General features: G+C 40.1%; 1 protein-coding gene across 1 annotated transcript; it reads right to left on the reverse strand.

Annotated features, from left to right (window-relative positions):
- Positions 1 to 68: 68 nt before the first annotated feature.
- TNMD (tenomodulin) lies at positions 69 to 15,275 on the reverse strand. Its single transcript, XM_033201175.1, is given in 8 exon segments — positions 69 to 438; positions 758 to 924; positions 2,281 to 2,434; positions 5,695 to 5,796; positions 6,023 to 6,163; positions 14,933 to 15,003; positions 15,006 to 15,063; positions 15,228 to 15,275. Coding segments are annotated over 8 exon segments (951 nt in total). The 3' UTR covers positions 69 to 228.
- Positions 15,276 to 21,493: the final 6,218 nt, after the last annotated feature.

Consider the following 21,493-nt stretch of genomic DNA (forward strand, 5'->3'; position numbering starts at 1 on the left):
CAGCTGCTGGGAATATTCTCAGCAAACACTTACCCAGTGTGTTCAGCAGCAATCAGGCTGTTGGTGATAATGTAGAAGTTTATTAGAACATGAAGAGAGGAATTACCTACAAGTAATTCTGGAGAGCTGGCTACCAGGAGCCAAATGCCTCATAGGCAGAAATTCATTGAATAGCATGCATTTATTATATGTTGCCAGCAGTTTAAGCATTTGAGCTCAAACCTCCTATTAGACCCTCCCCAGCATGCGGGCCACCCACCAGTTACAAGGCATGATGACACGACAGATGACCCGTCCTCCTTGGTAGCAGTAGGGATATGGGTAGTAACCTAGTAAAGGTTCACAGACGCGGCGGCAGTAGCGGTTGCCTCGACGGCAGTAAATACAACAATAACCTCTCTCATCCAGCATGGGATCAAATTCTATTCCATTTTCAGTCTGAAAGAAGAAGAAGCCAGTGTTGGGGGTGGGAGAGGAAGGTTCACTAGCAAGAGTTCTCACCAAGCAGGGGAGAACTAGAAGACTGTGTGAGTTGGGGGCTTGTGAGAAATTAAGCTCCTTAGCCTGATCATGGAGATATATCTACAGAGATTGAGATTGACTTTGAATGAGCCTCCGGAGATTCCAAGTTGCTTAAACATTTTTTTTGTTAAAGCCATGATCATTCTCCTTCCAATGATTGTGATCTGAGGGGTAGTAAGTTTTGTGAGGGCTCTTTTTTTCTCCTCTATCAAGAGTTTACATAAACATAACTCACATAGTCATTTATTGGAAGTTCTTCCTCACTTGCTTGTCTGGCGTGACGGGTCTTCTCTACCTTCACTTGAGGGACCACCCACTGTTCATTTTGTTCAATCCCTTTTTTTTCGTTGGCAGGAAAGTGAAGATCTTCTCCATCCTCCTCAAAGTCTTGTAACTCGGAAACTAAGATAATAAATGCAAAGTTGTGATGCAACTGCTTTGCAAATGTTCCTGAAAGAAGTGCTTGGGGGAATAGCAGCTGGGGATAGAGATTTTCATTGTGTCTTCAAACTGGCATCATTTAGGCATGGACCACTTTTCCAAGCTCCTTCAGCTGATATTTTAGAGTAGTTTCCAAAACAAGCCTGATCATTTCTACATACACAAACTTCTTTGCTTCTTGGCATCAACATTTACTGCTTTGCCTTACCAGCATCTAAATTAAAAACTGAGAACAAGGGACTTCTGTATCTCCTACAGTGATGATTTTACCCATGGTAGATGCTCAATAAATATTTCTTCGTTGCCTGAATTGATTTGACATCCTCTGTCCTCCCACTTTCCTTATGTTTCTTGTCTTAAAATTTTTTTTAAAAAACTTCTGTTTAGAAGTAATCTTAGATTATGGAAGAGTTGCAGAAATAGTACAGAGTTCACATATTCTTCACCCAGTTTCTCCTAATGTTATCTTACATAACCATGGTACAATGATAAAAAATCAGAGTTAGCATTGGCGCAATGTTATTAACTAAACTACAGACTTTATTCAGATTTCATTAGTATTTTTACTAATGTTCTTTTTCTGTTCCAGCATCCAGTCTAGGATACCACACTGCATTTAGTCACCTTTTTTATATCTCAAAAGAGTACCCACAGATGCTCACATTGGTGAGAATAACCTCTCTTGGGTAACAGAGTAATCTATGCTGTGCAGAATGAGGGAGGCCAAATTGCATGTTAGCTAAACAGACTAAGACATCAGGGGCCTTTACCTTTTCTATGGGCTGACTGGAAGTTGAGGGCTGGACTCTTCTACTCTGGACGTCTAGCCCTCAACTACTTTTACAGTAATTCCTAAAAGAGTGACAAAGAAATTTGTATTGCAGTGATTGTCTTATTTTCTAAGGAAAATGCCACCATTTGACATAGGGAATCCTTCTTGATAGTAGAGTATTGTTTTTGCCCTTCTCTCCTCTATTCTTGGGTTGGACCCACAGTGGTTTGAGCAATAGTCTGATATAACGACTGCAATGAATATAGATGTGCAAAGAAAGAAAGGTTAGTTTTTTGCTATCACTAGTCACATTAGGGTGGTGTTACCTTTGCTGGGATATTTAAAAGCCTGTCAACATTAATTTATCTGATTTATAACTTGACTGTGAAAAATTCCCTCCTCACTGGCAGTCAGCATATATAGACTCATCCAAGAAGATATAAACCAATCATTTGTTTTCTAGAAATGTAGCCTCTAAATGCTGGGAATGTTAACCTGTTACTGTCTTAGAAAATAGGAGGAGGATGAAGGTAAGGATGTCATACCTGATATTAGAGTGGGATTGATCCAATACATGGTCACGTTGTCACAAATCTCCAGAATTTTGGAATTTTTAAGAAAATCTCGGTTTTCAATAGGCTTTTCTGCTGGGACCCAAATCACTGACTGTTCAAAAAAAGTTGTGGTAATTTCTTCATTCTGAAAGAAGAAAGTAGCTTAGGGTGGGGATTGGCAGAGAAATTAATAGAACAAGTGAGACATTATGGGATGCTGGAAAACAACATATTTTGAGTGTGAGTAACAATTTTAATCCTAGGGCTGCTGATGAACTAGCTCTGTGTCTTGCATTCAGTGGGTGTTGGGGGAGTTAACACTGATCCTTCCTCCCTCCTGGGTCTAACAGCAAGGCTGCTTACTAAACTACGAGCCTTCTCTGTTACCATTTCACTCAAAGTCAGAAAGGCGCTTCATTATTTTCAGCATGTCCTGGGTCTGTGTATGTTTTAACTTGAGCTTCTGGAACCCTGAGTGATTTACATTTGTTTTCTTTTTTATAAATACATTTTGTTAGCCTGCCTTATTTAGGCTTGCATCTTGGGTGGCAAGCAGGATTTGATCTGAAGCTGAAAAAACTCCTATAATCCAAACTCATGAGATCAATTCAACAACAATGGGATCTGATATTTTGGTTTTACAAGATTTGCCTGTTGATGGTAGCCAGTTATAGTACAAAAGATGTCTTTTTATGTTTTAAAGTGAAGTCTCCAGTTTTTGACTTCACTGGCCTTCCTACTATTGCATTCCTTTCATTGTAGATGCTTAGAGTTTATCTCACAGAGTGTTTTCGCTTTAAGCAGCTTTTTGTGTACTGTGAAGGACGCCACTTTCTCTTCAGTTTCTAGTATTGAGGTAATTGTGTTGTACACCTAGTTCTTACTAATTCTCTCAGAATCATTTACAATTCTAAAGTCTTAGCACCTTTGTCCTTGAGTCTGTAACGACCTTGAGATACATTGAAAGGAATTGTATAAAATGAGGTTGGTATGCTGACTAGCTTTGTTAGCAAAATCAGGGCTATTTATATACCTGCTCTGCATGTTTAAAATACATATGCCATGGATACAGTGTGGAGGGAAGTACAGAAGAGAGTTTTGTCATTCAGGACCACAAATTTGTCTCATTAAAAAAAATCTGTTGTGTGTATATAAAAAATAAGATTTACTTGAAGGTACAATATTCTTACTATCATGAAATGAATATTTGTGTTATTTAAAATATTTGGTGAAATTAACTGAAGACTAAATTAGGGCCAAAATGAGACATTATGAGCCTTTTCCTTTATTTTTTATTTGTTTATTTATTTTTTGACACTGAGTCCCGCTCTGTCGCCCAGGCTGGAGTGCAGTGGCACGAACTCGGCTTACTGAAACCTCCACCTCCTGGGTTCAAGCGATCCTCCCACCTCATCCTCTTCAGTAGCTGGGATTACAGGCACATGCCATCATGCCTGGCTAATTTTGTTTTGTTTTAGTAGAGATGGGTTTTCACCATGTTGATCAGAGTGGTCTCGAACTCCTGACCTCAAATAATCCTCCTCTTCAGCCTCCCAAAGTGCTGGGATTATAGGCGTGAGCCACCGTTCCCGGCCCCCTTTGCTTTAATCTTTCAGAAAAATAAATCCTGTTATATCACTTCAGGTTCTCATTGCTGGCTGGCCTACTCAAATGCTTACATTATTTTCTGAATGTAATTAGCATATGTTATTGTGTATAGTAGCTTTTTAATCCTATTGATTTTCCTTTTATCTTACCTTTGCCTACTGTAGTCATTCCTAATATCCTGAATGTTGATCTATTCCTCAGATGCATCTAACTCATGCTTACTTTAAAAAAATAAAAGTCTCCAAACTCTGTCACTACCATAGACCTTGGAAGCAGAGCATCATCTTTGGGAGAACGTTCTTTGTTTTCTTGGAAATTCTAGTAACAAGGGTCTGTAACTTCTCTGGCCCTGAGGAGACCAGTAACATGAAAGAGTAAAGTGGGAGCCAATGACAGCTCTAAGACTTGGGTAAGGGAAGGAAAAATAGTCCTCCCCACCCACCACCCCCAAATAAAGAAAAAATAAAGGAAAAGAAATGGGTTGGTGAGAATCAAGATGGAGGGAGCTGGGTGGGAGAAAAGTGAAAAAGAACAGAGAGAGAGAGAAGAAAGAAAGAGGTTTTTATAGTTTGTAGAAAGATCACTCTGCCATGGCCGGGTGTGGTGGCTCACGCCTGTAATCCCAGCTCTTTGGGAGGCCTAGGCAGGCAGATCATGAGGTCAGGAGATTGAGACCATCCTGGCTATGGTGAAACTCCGTCTCTACTAGAATACAAAAAAAAAAAAAATGGTGGGCACCTGTAGTCCCACCTACTCGGGAGGCTGAGGCAGGAGAATGGCATGAACCCAGGAGGCGGAGCTTGCTGTGAGCTGAGATCGCCCCACTGCACTCCAGCCTGGGTGACAGTGTGAGACTCTGTCTCAAAAAAAAATAAAAATAAAAATGAATAAATAAATAAAGAAGAAGAAGGATCACTCTGACATTGCCATAATTCCACTTTAGATTTGCCAGCTAAGCAGTAAACCCAACCAATGCTTGCTTTTTCTTGCTATAGTGGGGATAGGTTGTCACAATATGACCTTAACTGAGGTCCCCCTTCTCCCACTAATAAAACCATACTGTAATTATAGACAAAATATCAGGAAACAATAAAGAGCCTCAGGGACCTTACAGATAGTTGTATTATAGGCAATAACATCCATCTCCCATTAGGTTTTCAGGGGCCATTCAGTGATTGCACCAGCACCCTAGGTTGCCTTACTTTGGCCTAGCAGGGTGTTTTCAGAGAGTTTGTATCACATTTCAGTGTTCACCTTCTTTGCTTTTGCCTTTCCTAGTGAGGTTAAATGTGAATTATTCCATTAGCAGCCCAGCATAAAATGGTAAGGTGAATGAACCACAATCTTTAAAATAGGTGAATACTGAAGTGTGACAAAGTGGCAAGAACCCCAGGTGGCTTTGGACTTTCTTTTTTTAAAATGCTTTATCTGAGGCAAGATTTTGTTTCTCTGGCTCATCCCTCTACTAGAAATCTTTGGCTTCAGAGAAAATCAACATAATGTTAATGGGTGCCCGGGTATAAAGTATAGCATTGCACCTAAAATTATGCACTTCAGTTTTTTGAAAGGCCTAAGTTTAAGACCCCAATCTGCTACTCACTAGCTGTGTGACCTTGAGCAAGTCACTTTTTGGCTCTGAGTTCGAGTTTCCTGATCTGAAAATGATGATAATAATAGTACCTATTATAAGGTTGTCGGAGAATCAAAGAAAAGTGAAGCATTTAGTACAATGTTTGGCACATAGGTAGCATCCAATAAATGATGTCTTTTGCCACTACAATTATTCTTCTTACATACCTCATCTATTTCCTCTTCTGGTTCAGAAAATTCAGGAATCACTTTAATCTGAGTTTTGATAAAACATTTTTGAAGACCCACGAAGTAGATGCCAGTGTATCCCTATGAAACAGACAAAACAACAATAAAGCTTCCCAAAAGAGCCACTATTAGTAAGTTCCATGATCTGTTGGGGTACCAGACTAGCAAAATTTGAATTCATAATGGAATGCTAGCCTCCTCTAGGTTTCCATTTGAATTCAAATTTTAGATGGAGGCGATTTTTAACTTGACTCAACTGCTCTAATATTTTAAGTGGAAAGCCTTAGGGGGAAAACATCCAACTTACGTTTTTAAAGTCGTGTACTTCCAATGTTTCATCAGTGCCATTTCCGCTTCTGAATATTTCAGTTCTGGTCACAGGATCAATTTCCATGTAAATCTTCTTCTTCTCTCCATTGCTGTAGAAAGTGTGCTCCATGTCATAGGTCTGGGAGAACAGAGGAAAACAATCTCTAAGATATTCAGTGTGGGTCAGGAGATGGAGATCATCCTGGCTAACACGGTGAAACTCCGTCTCTACTAAAAATACAAAAAATTTAGTCAGGCGTGGTGGCGGGCGCCTGTAGTCCCAGCTACTAGGGAGGCTGAAGCAGGAGAATGGTGTGAACCCGGGAGGTGGAGCTTGCAGTGAGCCGAGATCTTGCCACTGCACTCCAGCCTGGGCCACTGAGCAAGACTCCATCACAAAAAAAAAAAAAAAAAAAAAAGGATACTCCATGTGTCCCTAAAGTGAGGTGCTTTTTGGCGCTGCAGCTGATATGGAGATCACTTCAGAGCTGGTATTTTGAATTCAAGCCAAGCTGCTGAGCTAATTACTAAGAATTCCAACAGTTTTCTTGGCAGCCTTGGCTAAATAGCAAATGATAGTTTGCAAACCAGCCTATAAAGTATTTTCCCCTTGTGTTAAGCTGAGGGATCACCTAAAACCTATGCTGCTTCTTTAAGCTACCACTTCCCTTTCCAAGTGCTAAGTAATCACGCCCCCCAACCCCCCCCCCCACTGCCCCGTCCCTCGCCCATGAAATTCATTAGGTCTGAGAAAGAGATTTGAATACACTTAAAATGGTTACGTATTGTTTGTCTCCTTATCTATCCAGGGCTTTAATATTGCCACAACAGCCTTGAGTCTATCCTTTTAGAATCTGAAGACTTTCTCCTTGCCAATATTAGAGTCCTACCCTGCTCTGTTTGCTTCCTTTTGCACCTTAACTCCAGGAAACATTTATACCTTTCCTTAGTCTTCTCTTTATAGGGCAACCAACCCCACCCAATTTATTCCTGGGTTCTGTTTCCCAAGCCATATTCAGTTGTTTTCAAGTTTTGCAGATTCTTTTGTGTATATGGAATTAAGCCAACTGAGCCAAGTGTCCTGCATTAAGTAACGTGGAGCCTCCCAAGAAGAAAGGCTGCTCATCAGGTCTTTCTTGAGTGGCTAAAACAAAACCCCAGATTTTCTCCTGTGCTCTAAAAGAGGCAATTGTATTTCTAAAGACCAAGAGGACCAGTCCCATATGGTACTGCAATTTAGGAGTAAGCCCATATCTTATAATTTTAGGGCATATTTATAGGTAGAAGCAAATAAGCATAAAGGAATTTGTTATCTGTCACAAACCAGGCCAGACCTGATGATGCCTTTTGGAAGTCTATCTTATCTCTGTCATTAGGAGACCTTTGTTATCAAGTTTCTTCATATTCATTTTTCCTTACAAAAAAAATTTGGAAAACTAAAAGCCTTAAAAAGCAAGTCTTCAGAGCCCACATTGCTTTCTAACGATACGGTTCCCAGTGGCAGCCTTGTAGAGAACTTAAACCAGGTTGGGTCGTTTTTTAGTGTCTGCTGATGCCATTGACTGAATGTTAGTTTAACCTGGTCAAATATTCACCAACTCAACTAGAGAAAAACAAATTGGAACCATTTGTAGAAGCAAGTATTACTTCAAGGGTGGCAAGTCTAATGTAGCTGCTGAAGAGAAAATCAAGAGTCAATGTCATTTACCCCTTGGTAGCTCTACAGTGCCTTGGACATGGTTGGAACCTAGGTATTTGTTGAATAAGTTTTCCCCACCAATGGCACATCCTTATCTTCCTAAAGAGAGATTTTTGAGTATTGGCAAGGTCTTTTAAAAAAACCATTTTAAAAGTGAAAGAAAAACAATACTTAGAACTCTCCAGCAACTCTGAAGTCTGGCCTGGTTTGTGATAGTTAGCAAATTCCTTTAGGTTTGTTATTTGCTTCTAGCAATAAATATGTCCTTAGTTCCAGTTCTGCAGCCAGCTTGAGAAGAGATACGTCTACCTATGGCAACAAATTGAGCTCTCAGTCTGTCTGACTTAAGTAGAGGAGAGAGGCATCCACTTCAGATCCAGTCTTGTCAGCTCTCCCAACGGGGGAATTTTGTTAGAAATACTATCCATTTTTGAGACAAATGTTGATGCCACTAGCCATTGGGGGCTGGGGTGGGGTGTTTATTTCATCAGTAGCACCACTGATGGATTATTGTATGGAAAAATGAGGTTAGAGACTAGGGGATGCTGGAACACTGCCTACCTGGGCGAAAGAAAAAATACAGGCTGTATTTTCAATCACTGGTAGAAGACTATGGAACCTACTGGTGACATTTAGAATTTCAGTGTGTTTCTGTGGAATGAGTTTTCCTGCACTGTTGGCAATGCACTTTACTTGGACACCTTGCTAGATGAAAACGATTGGAAACTGCCAAGCTCAGCAGATCTTGATTATTTTCAACATTCCTGCAAAGAGTTTTTTTTTTGGTAGGGGAGAAGGGGTCCATTCTGATTGTGCTCATTAACCAACTTGTTGACTTTATGTTAGTAATGATAAGTTACTAAATAGAGTGGGAACAGAATGACTTCGTTTATGTGTGAATCCTTGGTAGGGGGTAGGAGTGGGAAGCTATGTATTCACCCAGACAGAATTTCACTATCAAGGTGTCCTTTTGGAACAGACCGTTCTTCGTCCAGGAAGATGATGCTGGTGGCCCACTTTGGACTGTTTGGAGATGGGTATGAGCAAATCCAGACACACTGTCTCGCCTGGGTCCCTGTGGAGCACATTGCTTGGGTAATGGCTATGCAAGCTTCACTGGCCCATATGAAGACTGAGCTCATGCCTTTGGCATCACAAGTACTTTGCTCTCTACTAAGCTTCCTGGCTCAGGGGTTGAAGGTCTTCTGGAGATGAAAGAATAAATGGCTTTGTCCTCTCCAGGAGCAAGCTAAAGCAGAGACAGGATGACTGGCCTGAAGAGAGGTGTGAGTGGGCTACAAGTAGCTCATCTCAGCTGCCTCCAACTCAGCTTTATTTCAGGAAGGATAAGGCAAGGACAGAATATGATGAGAAGTACACCCCTGCCCCACTGGCAAATAGAGTTAATTTTTGTGCTTCTAGCTTTCCTTTTCTGTTCTATTTTCATATTCATTCTATACCCTCATAGCCCTTCCCCCTTCTCTTCCCATCTCTGACTGTCCCTTTGTCCCCTGTCTAGACATCTAGGAATCTTGTGGTGCTTCAGGTACCTTATGACAAAGAAGAAATCAATCTGACCCATGATTTCACACTTTGATATTAGTGATGAATGTTTGTCTATTTAAAAATTTGAGTGCAACACTTCACTCAGAGGAATGAAGCACTAATGGTCGATTTTATTACTTTATTACTTTGCCATTACTTTCAATGGCAAAAACCACAATTACTTTTGCACCAATCTAATAGGCACAGTGGCACGAGGAATGGGAGATATTTGGGGGCAAGGGCATCTTTCCAGCACCACTCAAATGGGCTCTTACTCCACCCACACATAAGGCTGGCCTTAACTATAAGAACCAGAACATTGGAATGGAACAAGGAAGCCAATGGAGTGGAATAGGAATCAGAAGTGAAATGAGACAGATATGTGATTAAGTCCAGGCAGTGAGAGGTGTAAGAAGACCACACTGACAAAACATGTAGAGGACACAACCCATTTTTCTTCCCTGCCCAGGAATTCTGTCTTCAGTCCAGTTAAATCCTCCATTCAGGCAGCAAATGAGCCCTAACATCCCTCTTTCACGGTTTTCCCTGTTTTCTTGCCTCTGTGGCAGTCCCTGAGATCAGAAAAGAAAGCTTTTTATAAAAAGTAAAGCTATCTCAAACCTCAGTGTGATGGATCTGTTTTGGGGCAAGAAGCTTTAGCCTGTCCTGACAGGGATTTGAGGGCATTTGGCTTAGGTTTGTTTTGTGAAGCCTGTGATTAATCTAGCTGCTCTTCACTCCATCTTCATCCCTTACTGTCTGTTTATGAGGTACACTCTCCAAAGGTGAAATACATGCTCAGAATAGCTGGCTAGCAGGTGTTAGGCTGGAAGGAAGGGAAGAGAATGCACTGTACCATATTATTATTAACCTAACTTGGGGGAATTAAAGGGTCTCTGGGTATTCCTTTACCAACACAGAGCAGACAGATTGTTCCTTATGCAAAGTTAGAGTTCTGCATCTTCAATCACCATTTGGCAATATGCAAAATATTGGCATAAGCAGTACAGACATTCTTTTTCAACAAGAAAAAGCTGCTTCTTTTATCTACAGACTTGAGCTGGCCAGTAAGTTTTTCCCCTACCCATTATCCCCATCCCCGATTCTTAAATGCAGCTGAAGAATAGTGGAAAGAATCTTCAGACTACCCTCTAGTTCTAACCTTAACCCCGCCACTTACAAGCTGTATGATTTTGGGCAAGTCACTCTGAGTGTCTCTAGGGACTCAGTTCCTATTTTAATCCTTCACTCCTTTTCATCTGTAATGTTAGATAGTTAGCAAAGTCTGCCGAGATTTGCTCAGATCAACCTGTCAGGTTGATCATTGGACTACTCCTACTGCTACTATCTGTTGGTCATCCAGGCTACTTCCTCTGCAGCCCCAATTCCACTCTCAACCACTCCAGAACAGCTGTCTTTGAAGGCCTAGGCTCTTCATCCTGGTGTCATATAAGTTGTTCAGCAAATGCTGCCTTAGGAAAATGAAGAGACTGACTAAGAAGAACATGCCATCACAGCCACAGCCTGGCTCCACATAATTGCTGGGAGCTGCCCTTGAGTAGCCCAGAGTAAGAGCTGGCCCAGTGAGAGCTGTACAAGGTGGCCCTGGGTCTCACAATGCATTAGGAGGAAAATGAAGGGAAGTCTTTTTTTTTTTTTTTTTTTAAGAATGCCAACATGGCACCATCTGGTAAAGCTCAGTCTCCCTGTCAAAAATATTCCAGTTACGTCTTCAACTTTTTCCTTGAGGGTATATTAATATTTCTCTAGACCCACATTTCACCCACCAGACTGTGGTGTAGGAAAGCCCAGGGGACCTGGGGAGGAAAGTTGTTTTCCTTGTGTGCCTAGAGAGGAGTGAAAAAAGTTAATATTGGGCTAATGCCCAATTGTGCGTGCCAAGAAATAGGCACGCACAAAAAGTTGCAATCAGATTCATCAAGAAAGTGCTTCTTCTGAGCAAAGGATTTTCAGCCTAGAATGACAGTGGGCTCACAACACTGTGGGAGACTGTTTTAATGATCACCTGCAAATGAGGTGTGGCAGGAGGGCAGAAAAATGCCCGCTTATCCCTACCACTCCTCATTGCTCTGGTAATATGTAGAAGTTGAAGGAACATCCTCACAAATCTGTTGATTGCTGTGTGGTCCTGATGGCTTTCAAACAACCCTAAAGTCACCAGGCAGCTCCTATGTAAGGCAATAAGGACCATCTTTTATTTATTAAATGTATGATTCTTCTGCCTCACTCCACAAAGGACTGGCAGGGATGGGCTACAAGGTCTGTGCTGTGTTTCTAAACTGTTGGTTTAAAGGCTAGGATTTTTCTGATTTGTTTTCTTCATGTTGGATTAATTAGCTGAGGAGTTGGCTTCTGACTGTTTCCAGGAAAATGTGTAATACAGGGGGCTTTAAGCAAGAAAAATGTGTAATACAGGGGGCTTTAAGCAAGAATGTTTCTTTGGCGATTCTGCTTCAATGATCCCAGGGCAATCACTGCCTGGAAGGGGAGCCTCATTATGATGCTTTCTCAAAATTGCTGGGACTGAATAGGTCTCTTCTGCTTGTTTAAGAAAGCTGAATAGAGAGCTGGATGGACCTGGCTTTCATTTAGCTCAGGTGGCTCCTATATGTGGCTGTGGGTCAGGGGCCTGGGACCTGTAAGAAAATGCAGCAGCTCACCCAGAGTTAGTCATCCTTGTTTCACTTTATTTTGATTTCTTTCTCTCTCTGGTGTGTGTGTGTGTGTGTGTGTATCAGTGCGTGTGCACACCTGAGGTGTGTGAGGGGAGGAGGTCAAGCATGGCTTTTTCTCAATTTGGATACAGGAATCTGGATCTTTTGTACACACCAAAGCGGGAGTGAGGAGAAGGACTTACTGGCATGGAAATGTCAACACCAGATGTGGGATGTTAAATAAATACTGTTTATTATACACAGATGTTGAAAGGCAAAATAAAACGGAGGCGTGGTGGAGGCTAGGAGAACAAACACTAAGAGCTTGGAGGAATTCCCAGGACAGCAAACAAATCACTGCCACCAATAAGCGCAGTTGCATACACAGCTCTCTCTAACAAGGGCCACAGAGTCCCCACAAGTCTCACAGACTTGTTAAGGAAAGCCAAAGAGCCTGGATTTTAATCTGCTAACTGTTGTTTCTTGCTAGGCCATACCATAAGGGGAGAGTCTTTAATTTGTGTAAGATGCCTGGATCCTTTTCCTGTGCAGCTCTTCCAAGACTAACCTGACTGCTAGTCTCTTCCCAGAATTCTTAAGTCTGCTCTAAGGCAGGCTTATTGACAGTCTCAGCCATTGGAAACATAGATGGTCTCCTGAGCTCTTTGTCTGGGACTTGAAGGTAGTAGTGGACTAAGTAAAACATCCACATTTCCAGCTGATTTCTTAGTTTTCAATGAACCCAACCTGGTCTTGTGAAGGCCAGGACTTAAATATCAAAGACAATAAATCATAACTCCCCACTGGAATGGAAAACCAACAACATTTGTTCATGGTAGAGAAACTTGCCCTAGGGGACACCTGTTGTCTTTATCTGGATTACTTCATAATAGCTTTGTTCATTTCTGAGAGTCTCTTTGCTGAAAGTGACATCCCAAAATGGATTACTTCAAAAGAGGTTTGATTGTTGATAAACTTTATTCAGCAACGTATCCCACCTCTTCTGTGCATGCACTGACCAAGCTTTACTTTTGGTTTGAGGTATCATAGGATTGCTCCTTATAATCATTAAAAACAGAACTAGAATGAGATGTAAAGGTGACATAATAGGGAAACAGAGGAGACCATGGACCTGCTAGTGAGTCTGACACTTTGCAATATAAATGCAAGGTCTCCACCTAGTCGTTTATAGCTGCACTGAAGCAAATAGCACTGTAAGTTTATAAAAACACATATACTCTTTTGGAATAGCATTTGCAGTACCAACGACAACAATAAACAAGAAAGGCCATCTGGCCCCTTATTTAGGCAAGCCTCTAAGGGTGGTCAAAAGGACTAACTATCCACCATACCCAGTTAAGTACACTGTGGCTATGGAGAACAAAAGGATTTATGGTCCTTTAACTCATGTATAATTTTCAAGAGGATCCAAGATTCAACTTGTAGGGTGACATATCACCTTGGGAATTAGCTAAGTGGTACCAGAATTGTATTGGAATGCATTTTGGCACTCTTATTAATTTGCTGTTTCCTTCCTGATCTCTATTGCTTTACCCACCCTGCCGGCCTGAACACAGGTGGCCTCTCTAGAAAGACATTTGAACGGTAAGTAGTTCAGTAGCAAGGAGCAGTAAGGGGAGGAGGAGGGGATAGGGCTAACTATAGGCATTGGGTGATGCCTGAAATCCTTTCTGGAACAAGGTATAAATAAAAAGGCAAACAAAGTAGGCTGGCTTGCTCTCCCTCCTACTTAAACCTGATAAGATATCCTTTGGGACTAAATGAAAGTGGGTATGACAGCAGAGGTGGAGAATCCAAGGGTGGTTATGCCTTATATCTCTGTTTTCTTTCAGACACTTAGTCAGCTTATTTTCTACTTTTCCCCCTCTGCCTCTCTCTCCCCACTGACCCATATCTTTTTTTCTCTGCTCCTAATGCTCCTTTGGCTCCTAATGGTCCATGCCAACCCATTTTCTTGTATCATCCCCTTTACCGGATTTGTGCTTCTTCCTCTCTACATCTGTTGCCAAATAGAAATGAGCATCTTATGACAACAGATTAACAACAGTAATAACAATAATTTCAGCAGCAATCCACATACCAACAGAAAAACATGGCAAAGCCAGAAAACTATCTTCACAACTTGTAGTTTGTATATTTGTTGATTATCTTTGAAATGGAAATTGTGAGCATGAAGGGACTATGGTTTTATTTGGGACTATGGTTTTATTTATTTTATATCTAAACTTGCCCATTGCGTATGAGCCCAGGAGTAACAATAACACTAAGGTGCAGAAATACAAACTACAGTGGCTAGCCAAGCTTCACCAAATGACCCCAGTATCAGAAGCTTTCTGAGTTATCTGTGATTAATTACTTGGGGTCGCATGCTTCTACCTTGTGGCGTTACCATCTCCATGGGACAGTGATGATTGCAGCTGGCAAGGAGCTGAAAAGTTGTGGGTTTTTTTTTTTAAGTCACAAATAAATGTGAAGTCAGGTATGAGAATTGCTCCTCCTGAAAAGCAGCTTGCTGCCTGTTCTCACTGCAGATGCATTAAGTCAGAAACATAATCCCTGAAAATCCTTTGCTGCCACTTTGGGTGGTTTCTCCTTATGTGGTGGTCTAATTACTTTTCCATCAGTTTCTGCCCAGATAATTGAAAGAAAGATGGAAAGTATTTTTTTCTTAAAGTAAAAACTTTGCTCCTAGGAGGAGTCTTAACTCCTCAAATACAAGCATTATAGAAGAATGGGTAATTCCACACCCTATCATTACTAACCAAAATACAGAAAACAAGTTTTTTTCCCTTACCAAAATAATTAGGCAAATGAAGGAGAGAAAAATCTTGATTCAGCTTTTCATACCACCAGAAAATAAACACAAAAGAGACTTAACGATTTTCATTTTCAGAGTAATTTATGCCTACTAATTAAATTCAATCAAACTCAGAACAGAAGCATCAGATTATGATGTGTATTTACTTACTTTTTTGGGTACCTCCGGCCAGAAGTGCTTGCTCCCCCAAAACAGGACAATTAGAGTTAGGGCCAGGATACAAACACCAGTCCACAAATCTTAAGTGATTTACATATTTTCTTGGATTTAAAAGCTTCTGCCTAACCAAAGAACAGAGAGAATAAAACAATACATAATAAACCTCAATAAGCAAGCCATAATTCAAAGTCACCTCTGATTCCACTTTCTAATGTTCACTTTGCAATATGATAAATCTGTGAAACCATGCTTCTGCTCAAAAGGGAAAAAATATGAATCAACTTACATTTAGAATGTGACAGTCTTCACAATTCTCTGGAGGATTCTTTGCCATGGTCTCTCAGCACACAGTACTCTTTCCCTGCTTTGAGAGGACTGAGAGACCACTGCTGAGGTGGAGTTGCAAGTGAGTCGGCTAACAGATGCCAGAGGAGAAGCTGAATTTATATGGCTCAAATATGTCATACCAGAGCCTGAGGGAGCCCAGGGGACTCCTGTGCTGCGATTTGTTACATAGATATACCCATATATGTATATAACTTCTGTGCACAGAATTCCATCCAGAATGGCAAAGACAGAAGGTTATAATGAAAACTATTGTCCTGGGGGTTGGGTTGGAAGGGGACCAAGCCTAGGACACATTGAAATGATTTTTCACTATGAACTTAAAATATCAGTGGCAATACATGCTGCACACTCCAGAAATAAGCAAACAAACCAAAGAAGGGAACGAAGTCCTAATTTCGATTCCATTTGATTCAACAAATATTTATTGCAGGGATATTAAATGTCAGGCACTGTGCTTGGTGTTTGAGATTCAGAAATGAAAAGATATTGCCTCCTTCACTAAGTTAAAGCTCTTTAAATGCTGCTATCAATATGTACTTAACTAATTATAATGAAAACAGGATAAAATAAAGACTAATTCTAAGCTCTCTCTCTTCATATTCTGTCTCTGATTTTTCTCCTTTCTTGAGTCCTCTTCTTCAGTCTGCTTTTTAATGTTTACATGCCTTATGGTTCTTTTCTTGATGATCATTCTCACTTTACACAGACTTCTTAGATGATATCATTCATTCCTACAGCTGAAAATATCACCTACATATCAATGATTTCCACATCTGTACCTGTAACCCAGTTCTATCTTTTAATTTCAAGGCCATTTGAACATCTCCACCTGGATATACCTCAGGAATCTCAAGCTCAACATGTTCTATATCAAAGTCTTCTTTCAACACCTTCTCCTAACCTAATTTTCCCCTCATATTCCCTATCTTAGTTGGTGGCTATATTAGTTTGCTAGGGCTGCCATAACAAAATACCACAGACTGAGTAGCTTAAATGGCAGAAATTTATATTCTTACTGCTCTGGAGGCTAGAAGTCCAAGATTAAGGTATTATCAGGGTTGGCTTCTTCTGAGGCCTCTCTCCTTGGCTTGTAGATGACCATCTCCATATTCACATGACATTCTCCCTCTATGTATGTCTGTATCCTAATCTCCTTTTATTATAAGAACATCAGTTACATTGGATAAGGGCCCAGCCATATGACCTCATTTAACCTTAATTACCTCATTAAAAACCCTATCACCAAATACAGTCAAATATGGAAATACTGAGGGCTAGGGTGTCAACATATGAATTTTGAGGGGACATAACTCAGCTTATAACGGTGGAATTGTCACGCACCCAGTCTTTCAAACCAAAAATCTGAGGTTTTGTCTCTTTTTCACATTCCCTTTATCCAATGAATCACTAGATCCTATCTATTCCAATCAATCACTAGATCCTATCTATTCTAAATTTTTATGTCTCTGAAAGCTGTTCTTCCTCCCTATGCTCACTGCTAACACCCCAGTTTAGTTTGTCATCCTTTCTGACAAGTCTCACATCCATACCTTTTACCCAGGCTGTTCTCTTGGAGCTCCACACCCATATGTCCATCTAACCTGCTAGACATCTCCAATACCCAACAGACACCTCAAATTCCATATGTCCCAAACTGAATTAATTATCTCTCCTTTCAAACATACTCTTTTTTTTTTTTTTTTTTTTTTGGTATTACCTCTCTCACTAAATGACACAATAATCAGTCTCTAGAATAGAAACCTCCAAATGATCCTTGATTTCTTCCTGTCTTGTTCATCCTCACGGCTAATCAACTATTAAGTCCAGTTAATTCTGCCTCAGAATTAGCTCTGCAATCCTATTCTCTCCATTGTCAATCACCACTGTTTAAGTTGGGGCTCTCAGTTACTTTTACTATTGCAATAGAATTCTGTTTTCCTTGTCTCTCATACATTGTCTTCAAGATGATCTTTCTAAGACTCAAATCTGGGATAATCTCTTCCCTGCTTAAAATCCTTTAGTATCTATTCATTGTCTGTAAAATCCAAGCCACTTATTGTGACATAGTAGGCATTTAATGATCTGGACTCTGTCCAACTCTCTAGCCTTAATTTTGGACAAATTTTTTCTACAGCGATGGAGCCAACTGGGAGGTCGCAGCTGGGCAGGAAAATGGGGCATGTACATATGACTACCTCCACATCCTAATGTCTCAAGGAAAATAATTTTCTAATTGTTGGAGACACGATTGTGAGTTAAATTGATTACATAAATTATGAAATATGTCACGATTCTATATGTTCTATAATTCTTTGGTCAAGCTTAAAGAGAGAAAAAAGAAAAGCCACAAGAACAGTTTCATGGAGAAGCTTATGTTTATTGGGTCAGATGGTTCCCCTCAGTGGTGTTCTTCACTCTATGCCTCTGACGCCTGCCTCACACTGTACACCCTATTAATGAACATGCCCTACTTCTTCACACTGTAGGACATTTGCCCATGCTATATTCATTGCCTGGAGTTTTCTGCCTTCCCTTGTTTACCTGGAAAATTCCCATTTGGCTTTCAAAATGCTGCCTAGATGTTATCACCCCCTGAAAGCCTTTCCTGGTCTCATCTCTTCCACTTTGTTAAGTTAATTACCCTTTCCCTTGCTCTACTTTTGTATCTTGCTCATACTTCAACCGTTATACTTTGTATGCTGTATTATAATTCTTTTTTATGTGTTCCTCTCCTGAATAGACTTTGAGATCTTTTAAAATATGCCTTTCTTGCTAAAAGGATTGAATTAAACCAAGAGTCAAAGCAATATTCCATGGAAACATAGAGGGAAGAGTGATTAATTCTGATTCAGAAGAGCAGGAAAAATGGCACAAAGGACATGGCATTTCAATAGACTGTTCATTGATTAGCACATATTTATTCAGTGTCCCCTATGTGGCAGGCATTGTTATAGGAGCTAGATATATATTCATTAGTAGACAAGCAAACACAGTTCCTCCTTTATAGAGCTCAGAGTCTAGTTGGGTAGACATACATTAAACTAAAGGGAAAAATACCCTGTAAATAAAAGTACATAAATGATGATATATGCTAAGAAGGAAAAGTGCAGGTGCTATAAAGCACCTAATTTGGATTGGGTGGGATGGGTGAGGGAAATCCATGCTGAGGAGTTGTCGCTTAAGCTAAGACCTGAATACTGAGTAGAAGTTAGCTGGTAAAGAGTGGGGAAAAGATTATTCCAGGCCAAAGGAACAGCACATGGAAATATCCTGAAGCAAAAAAGGGGTTGAAGTATTTAGAGAATAAAAGAAAAGTCAGTGTAACTGTAACGTAGTGAATGAGGAGGAGAGTTACTTGAGATAAGGCTGAAGAGGTAGGCAGGAGACAGATTCAAAGTTGTTTCTGCTAGGACTGTTTTTGGCTGTATGTAATAGAAACCAAGTTATGGCAGTTTAACCAAATAAAGGGTTTATTTTTCTTACATAATGGGAGTCACAAAGTCAGCAGTCCAGGGCTGGTTCAAGTACAAGGACCCAAGCTTCCATCTTTCTGTTCTGTGATCTTTTGAGCATGGCCCCCATCATCATGCTTCCGAGACGGCTGCTCCACCTCTAGGCAGGATAAAGGGGAGATAGCAAAGGGCAAAAGAACATGTGGCAGTTAAATCTGTCCCTTTCCATTAAGAAAGTAATAGTGTTCCTGGAAGCCCTGTTCTGTAGATTTTTGCTTATCTTATTGGCCAGAACTGGGTTGGATGACTACTTGTACTTACAGTGGGTTCTGGGGAGGTTTTATTTTCAACTGAACCTGTTACTGCTCTTAATAATATCTTGTTTCTTTTTTTTAATAGAAGGGGGAAACATATTGAATAGGCAGCTTATAATTTCTGCAACAAAGTCATGGTAAGTGTTTGAAGTTTATTTATTTATTTAAAATTAGAAATGGGGTCTTGCTATTTTGCCCAGGCCAGAGTCGGCCTAGACTCAAGTGATCCTCCTACTTCAGCCTATCAAGTTGCTGGCATTATAGGCATGTGCCTCTGTACTCGACTGAAGTTATTCTACGAACAACGGGAATTAATTTAAAAGTTCTATGTAGAATTCCTTTTATGTTTATCAAAATCTCTCTGGCTGCTGTGAGAAGAATGAATTGTAAGGGGTCAAGAGTTTTAAAAGGTAACCAGTTAGGAGGTAACTGAAGGAGATTATAGTGGCTTGGACTAGGAAGTAGTAGCAGAGATGGAAATTAGTAAACAGATTTGGGACATACTTTAGGTAAAGCATATACTTGGTGATAGATTGAATATATAAATAATGAGAGAAAGGGAAGAACAAAAAATGACATAGATTCTGGTTTGTGCCTTTGGGTGGAGAGTGGCACCATTCACTGGGATTAGGAAGCACTAAGGAGGACCAGTCTGGGGTAAGTGATGAGCATAGTTTTGGGAATGTTGAATTTGAATGGTCTATGAAGTATCCGACAGGAGTTGTCTAGTTGGCAGCTGGGCAAACGTGTCTGGAGCTTGGAAAACAGGTGCTTGAATGGAAATATAGATATGGGAGCCATTTGCCTTTGGATGGTATTCAAACCTATGGGAGTCTATAATATGGTCTAGGAAGAGAGTTCAGGACAAAAGGAGAAAAGAGCTCAAGACTGAGCCCCAGGGAATCGTCACATTATTTATTTTGGGACATACTCTCAGAATGGCTTTCATTTTATAAAAAAGATACACATTCATTATAAAAATAATTGAGAAACATAAAAATACAAAAAGAGAAAAAAATCCCTCCAAATCTGCACCAACCAAGAATAGCCATTATTGTGCCTCAATTTTCTTATCTGAAAAACAGGAGGATACAAACAGTACCTATACATAAGGTTGTTGTGATAACTTAATGAGGTAATCCATTTAAAGTGCATATTTTTCCGGGCATGGAGTCTTATGCCTGTAATTCCAACACTTTGGAAGGCTGAGGTGGGAGGATTGCTTGAACCTAGGAGTTTGAGACCAGCTTGCATAACATAGGGGGACCTCTGTCTCTACAAAAAATGTTAAAATTAGCTGGGCATGGTGGCATGTGCTTGTGGTCCCAGCTACTTGGGAGGCTGAGTTGGGACAATCACTTGAGCCCAGGAGGTTGAAGCTTCAGTGGGCCATGATCACGCCAGTGGACTCTAACCTGGGTGACAAAGTGAGACTCTGTCTCAAATAAATAAATAAAATACAAATACATAAATAAATAAATAAAGTGCTTACTTTGATCGTGAACACCTAATAACCAGTAGTTGTTTTAAGATTAATGAGCATTATTCTGGAAATCACTTTTATTATACAGGATTAACAAATGGATAGGCAAATTTTAACCCATTATTTATGTTTTAAGAATCACCGAATTGAACAAAGAAAACTATATCAAAGTGTAAGTCAAGGAATTGGTAAACTTCTTCCCCCTCAAGGAATAGTAGTTTCTGAAAGACTATTTTAAAGTTAAGATCAAAGATTTAAAAAATATAAAGAGGTTGAAATCTTCATATTTTTATCTATGCGTCTAAATTTTTGATAGTGTTGACTGATTTTCTATGTAGTTGTTTATGGGCATGTGCTCTGGAGATAGCCTGCCTGAGTTCAAGTCAGTTCTGCCACTTACTAGCTATGTGAAGGTGGGAAAATTATTTAATCTCCATGTGCTTCGATTTGCTCTCTGGAAGGGAATTAAAATGTACCTACTTTAAAAAAAAAAGTACCTACTGCATTGGATTGTTGTGAGGAATGAATGAGTTAACACTTGTAAAATACTTGGCACACTGCCTGGCACATAGTAAACTGTCGTAATAAATATGAGGAAATGTACCCCCTGCACTTCCCCTCTCATCTCCTGATTTCTATTAGCTATATTATTATTTGTGCCTTCTCATAGTTTATAACATTTACATTCTGTTCTCCACTTAAAATTCTCTAAGTTGTTTGCTATTGTGCCTAAATTAATTCAATACTTACCGCTAGTCCTTCTATCAAAGCTTCTTTATTCCTGAGCTCTTTTTTGGTACATATTTTGATTGTCTAGATTTTATCATCTACTAGTATTTTTAAAAAGAAGCACTCACATGTGTTGTATTTCTTGACCTTTTGCATGCTTGAACATACCTGTCTGTTGAAGGGCAAAATGACAGGATGTAAAATTGTTGGGTCACACTTTTGTTCC

Source organism: Trachypithecus francoisi, unplaced genomic scaffold (assembly GCF_009764315.1).
Source record: "Trachypithecus francoisi isolate TF-2019V2 unplaced genomic scaffold, Tfra_2.0 Lachesis_group6, whole genome shotgun sequence".
In the NCBI taxonomy this organism is placed as follows: domain Eukaryota; kingdom Metazoa; phylum Chordata; class Mammalia; order Primates; family Cercopithecidae; genus Trachypithecus; species Trachypithecus francoisi.